This window comes from Pholcus phalangioides, unplaced genomic scaffold, assembly GCF_987345545.1.
Source record: "Pholcus phalangioides strain wild (caught in Gottingen) unplaced genomic scaffold, Ppha-v1.0 ptg000042l_1, whole genome shotgun sequence".
Lineage (NCBI taxonomy): Eukaryota > Metazoa > Arthropoda > Arachnida > Araneae > Pholcidae > Pholcus > Pholcus phalangioides.
Genome location: NW_028301628.1, coordinates 14270185 through 14275972, shown reverse-complemented (window position 1 = coordinate 14275972; position 5788 = coordinate 14270185). Strand labels below are relative to the sequence as shown.

The window sequence follows — 5788 nt, the reverse complement described above, 5'->3', positions numbered from 1 at the left end:
GAGAGCATAAAAAACCAGAGTATCCAAACTGATTTCTCCCGTATTGTAAATAGTAAAAATTTTTCTCACTATAAAGATATAAAAACAACTTTCCTGATGGAAGACTATTTTTTCCTCCCTTTTCATATCTCAGTCAAAAGGATTTTTGCCCAACTCAGATTTAATCAGACATCAATTTTTGTTAATGGTAAAAACTTTTCTATAGATCCCATCAGCAATTGTACGTATTGCAACCTTTTGGTATTTGAGGATTGGAATCATGTGATTTTTCACTGCCCTTTTTACTCTAATCCCAGATCGAAATATTTAAATCTCTCTTCAGGTCCCGCTAATATTGCTCAATTACTTTCGATCACTGATAACTTATACTCAATATATCTATTTATCTTATCATGTATTCGCCTACGCTCGCTCTGTTTGGACTGAAGTCCATATTTTTTCTATTGTTATTAATTTACTTTTTCTTTTATTACTTGCTTTTTGTCCGCTCTGTATGTATATTACCTATTTTTATTTGTCGGTATATTATAATGTTTATTCTGTGTCTGCTTATCATTCATTCATTATTTCCCCTTACCTTATATTAACTGTTCTGACACCAACATATGTGCTCCATTATATTCCCGATGTATGGTATATTTTGTAAATATGACTGTAATATGTAGCAACAATGAATCCACTCATTGAAGGACCTACTGGTCAAATCAATAAAATTTATTTATTTATTCTGGTGCCTATGGTCGGAGTGTTTGAATGTTATTTCGGTGTGATAATACAAAGTGATTTGAAATATACACTGCATTGCAAAAAAATAATTTGAAAATAATACTTTTCGCAGCTGTTACATAAAACTTAGATACGTTGTCATAAAAAAAAACCTTAAAGGTATATTCTCTGCATGGATACATAGTGTAGTGACCGATCATAAACGATGCTCTGTGACGTCACGATGTCACGTTTTCTCGTTGTAGCGTTTTTCGCCTTGCGATGGATGGTAACCTAGCAACGGATCGCCAGAGAGTTTTTCGAACGTTTTAATCAGTTGATTGTATTTCGTCGTACAGAATGGATGTCGCGTATAACTTGTCCGTGTGTGTAAATAAAATGTTCATGTCTTGAAAAATGAAATTTACATCTTCTCATTGCCGTCGCCTTTACTGGTGACCCGGACGTGATCCCGAACCTGCCAAGAACTTATCGCCATGGCTGAACAGCAAGAGAGCAATCTTCGAGTTCAAGCTGTCCACGCGAAACTGCCGACATTCTCGAAGGACAGGATCAAACTTTTTTTCGTCCAGCTCGACGCTGCCTTCAAGATCAACCATGTTACTGCCGAAGGAACCAAGTATAACTACCTAGTCAACTGCCTAGATGTGGAGATCTTGTCAACGGTAAGTGACATTGTTTTCGATCGTCCCGCATCGGATCCGTTCTCGAAACTCAAGGAGAGACTCCTCACTGTGTATAAGCATTCAGCCGCGAAAGAGATCAAGATATTGTTAGAAGATCTATCCCTAGGTGATCAGAAACCTAGTATGTTGCTACGTAAAATGCGCGAGCTTTCGACAGGGCGAATTAGCGATGAGACCTTCCTCAAAAATTTGTGGCTTCAACGGCTACCAAAGAGTATACAAACGGTGTTAGCAGCTAGCAGTGAAGAACTGGACAAGCTAGCCGAGTTGGCTGATCGAGTAGCTGAGCTCACCGAACCCAATTACGGTCATGTAGCAGAATCCTCGTCTTGCTCGAAAATAAGAGACCTTAAACTGCAAATCTCGGAGCTGACTAAAAGAGTTGAGCAGTTGGGCAAATATCCGAGGAATAGCCGGAACCGCTATCGAAACTCCAGTCGAGACCGACGTTATTCTGGTTCAAGGAATCGCTCGCGATATCGAGACTCCGATGAAAACCCTAAAGTGTGTTATTATCATAGCAGGTTCGGAAATAAAGCTTTCAGATGCAAGTCCCCCTGCGCTTACAACGCTCAGAATATTCAGGGAAACGGTCCAAGCCCCCCGCAGTAACGGCATGCGGTGGCTGCGATAGCAGTCTTCACCATAGCCGTTTGTTCATTATGGAAAGGAAGAGCGGCATGAAGTTTTTAATTGACTCTGGAGCTGATATATCAATTTTACCTTACAAAGGCAACGGCAAACCGACAACTTTTGAGCTTTTCGCTGCAAATAGTTCCCGTATATCTACCTACGGTTTGAAACTCCTGGAATTGGACTTGAACTTACGGCGGAATTACAAATGGCATTTCACCCTCGCTGACGTTGAGAGACCAATTATCGGATCGGATTTCCTTGCTCACTACGGACTCATCATCGATATCAAAAACAAGCGACTTATAGATCCACTCACTTCTCTCACGTGTAAAGGTTTTACTTACAATGGACCTTCGACAACAATTAAAACAATCTCAGGAAAAAGTGCAATAACTGAAATTTTGAAGGAATTTCCCGAATTAACGAGACCTCGTCCGTTTTCGAGGAAAGCTTCCCATAATACCTTGCACTACATAGAAACTAAAGGTCCTCCTGTTTTCGCAAAGCCACGCAGATTTCACCCAGCTCAACTCAAGACTGCCAAGACCGAATTCCAGATGATGTTGGACCAAGGTATATGTCGTCCATCGAAATCAAACTGGGCTTCCCCGTTGCAAAGATTCCCCCTTCAAAAGGACCGAATGAGTGGAGACCAACTGGTGATTACCGAAGTCTGAATCGAATTACTGTGCCGGATAACTACCCAGTGCCACATGTATATGTACAGGACTTTGCGCAGAATCTGCATGGATGTAAAGTTTTCTCTAAAACAGATCTGGTCAAAGCATTTCATCATATTCCTGTAAATCCCGACGACATTCCCAAGACAGCAATCATAACTCCCTTTGGTTTGTTTGAATTCGTAGTCATGCCGTTCGGACTCTCAAACGCTGCACAAACGTTCCAACGCTTCATCCACGAGGTGCTCCGCAATCTCGACTTCTGTTTCTCGTATCTTGATGACGTGCTCATCGCCAGCCATGACGCAGAGCAACATCACAAGCACCTTAGAGAAGTGTTTGAAAGACTCGATAAGTACGGACTGACAATCAACACATCTAAATGCGTGTTCAATGTACCGGAAATTTCCTTCCTGGGCTATTTGGTCGATGAACACGGCTCGAAGCCTCTCCCGGACAGAGTTCGTGCAATCCAAGAATTTCCTCTTCCAGAAAACATCAAGCAGCTTCGAAGATTTCTAGGAACTTTGAACTTTTACAGGCGATTTCTACCATCTACAGCAGCTGTGCAAGCACCACTTCATTCCTTCTTGTCCAGCACCAAGAAGAATGACAAGACATCAATTCCTTGGACTCTTGAGACCAGACAAGCATTCGAAAAATGCAAAACTCAGCTCGCTAATGCCACTCTTTTGCACCATCCTTCAGCATCATCACCATTAGTTTTACATGTGGACGCCAGTGATTTTGCTATAGGTGCCGCCTTGCATCAAGTATCTAACGATAATCAGCTACAACCACTTGCATTCTTCTCGAAGAAGCTTTCAAGCGCACAAAGAAGTTATTCTGCTTACGATAGAGAATTACTTGCAGCTTATTCTGCTGTCAAGCACTTCAGGTATATGCTAGAAGGAAGACAATTCTGTATTTGTAGAGACCATAAGTCGTTGGTGTATGCTTTCAGGCAGAAACCAGAAAAGTGCTCACCTCGCCAGCTACGACAGTTGAACTTTATCAGCCAATTCACAACAGAAATTCTTCATATAAAAGGTGTCGAAAATATTCCAGCTGATACTCTTTCTAGAATATCGACCATTTCTGTACCCACACCTTTAGATTATGTGCAACTCGCAGCTAACCAAGAGAATGACAACGATCTCAAAACCATCTTAAATTCTAGTGTATCATCTTTACAACTGAAAAAACTCAGCCTTCCTGACGCAACAGCCGAAATTTGGTGTGATGTGTCAAACGGCAAAATAAGGCCTTTTGTACCAATTTCTCAACGACGACGAGCGTTTGAATCATTGCATTGCTTATCACATCCTGGCATCCGAGCAACATCAAAACTGCTGAGCGACAGATTTGTTTGGCCTTCAATTAGATCTGACTGTCGTGAGTGGACTAGAGCATGTATTCCATGCCAACGCTCTAAAGTTCACCGACACACTCGATCCGCGCTGGCTGAATTCAAGGTACCTAACAACCGATTTCAACATATCAATCTTGACATAGTTGGTCCATTACCATTATGCCAAGGTTCTCGGTACCTCCTAACGATGATAGACAGATTCTCCAGGTGGATCGAAGCCTCTCCAATGCCAGACCAAACTGCCGAAACAGTCGCCAAAACATTAATTGCCACTTGGTTTTCAAGATTCGGCATACCGCACAGGATCACCACCGACCAGGGCAGGCAGTTCGTGAGCCAGCTTTTCCAAAGCTTGAGCAGATATCTAGGATTCCAACATCATAAAACGACTGCTTATCATCCACAAGCAAATGGGCTGATCGAGAGACAACACCGATCGCTGAAAACTGCCCTGAGATGCCGTATTCAATCGAATCCTGCTTGGGTTGATGCTCTTCCATTCGCCCTACTGGGTCTAAGAGCAGCAGTGAAAGAAGACCTGGGATGCTCTTCCGCAGAAATCCTCTACGGAACACCATTGCAGTTGCCCGGCGAGTATTTTTCGAAAACGCCAGACATTATACAATCCGATTTCGTCCATCAAATCCAAAAGCTAATGCGTTCAATGAAGCCGGTGCCTACAACAACTCACGGATACACGCCGACGTATATTCCTAGTGATCTGCGATCCGCGTCGCATGTCTTCGTACGCAACGACGCACCACATCCTGCCTTACAACCAACATATCAAGGCCCGTTTCCTGTCAAAGATCGCAGAGAAAAAATTTTCGACATTGGCATCAATGGGGCAAGCAAGAGGATCTCCATTGATCGTTTAAATTCCAGCTTTCCTTGGAGATAGCTTTAAGGTACCTTCAGAAGTGCCCATTCAGCCATCCAGTACAGCGTTGCCAGCACAAGCAGTGCCAGCAACTGTGACTCGCTCCGGTCGTCACGTCCACTTCCCCGACAGATATTCGATCACAAATTTCGTTGACACTAGGGGGGGGGGGGGGGAGTGTGTAGTGACCGATCATAAACGACGCTCTGTGACGTCACGATGTCACGTTTTCTCGTTGTAGCGTTTTTCGCCTTGCGATGGATGGTAACCTAGCAACGGATCGCCAGAGAGTTTTTCGAACGTTTTAATCAGTTGATTGTATTTCGTCGTACAGAATGGATGTCGCGTATAACTTGTCCGTGTGTGTAAATAAAATGTTCATGTCTTTAAAAATGAAATTACATCTTCTCATTGCCGTCGCCTTTAATAGAAAGCGGGAACCGCGGCCTATACGATGGAAACTAAATTTTCAAAATTTATTTGATCCCAATTTATTATTTGGGTGAGCTCCCAACGCCCCTCACTACGAGAAATGGAAATCCCGACAAAAAGTGGGAAATGCGGCTTATACGGTGGAAATTAAAATTTAAAAATTTATTTGATCTCAATTTTTTATTTGGGTGAGCTCTTCAACATCCCTCACTGCGAGAAATGGAAATCCCGACAGAAATGCGGCTTATATTGTAAAAATTAAATTTTAAAAATTTAATGACTTCAATGAATACTTTCCTTCATTTGTTAAAAATTAAAACAGATGGGAAGGGGGAACATTTCCAATAAATGAGGAAAAAAAATTAGTTCCATTTTT

The 5788-nt window shown here is 42.2% G+C and overlaps 2 protein-coding genes across 2 annotated transcripts; both read left to right on the top strand.

Moving 5' to 3' along the window:
- Positions 1–1202: 1202 nt before the first annotated feature.
- LOC149064523 (uncharacterized) lies at positions 1203–2024 on the top strand. Its single transcript, XM_089255350.1, has one exon. It carries the CDS (start codon positions 1203–1205, stop codon positions 2022–2024), a length of 822 nt encoding a protein of 273 aa, XP_089111476.1.
- A 50-nt stretch (positions 2025–2074) lies between these two features.
- On the top strand, positions 2075–2725 carry LOC149064522 (uncharacterized). The gene has a single exon (XM_089255348.1). It carries the CDS (start codon positions 2075–2077, stop codon positions 2723–2725), a length of 651 nt encoding a protein of 216 aa, XP_089111474.1.
- The last annotated feature ends 3063 nt before the right edge of the window (positions 2726–5788 follow it).

Coding starts and splice junctions, on each gene's coding strand:
- LOC149064522 (XM_089255348.1), top strand. CDS start 2,075: ATGGAAAGGAAGAGCGGCATGAAGTTTTTAATTGACTCTGGAGCTGAT.
- LOC149064523 (XM_089255350.1), top strand. CDS start 1,203: ATGGCTGAACAGCAAGAGAGCAATCTTCGAGTTCAAGCTGTCCACGCG.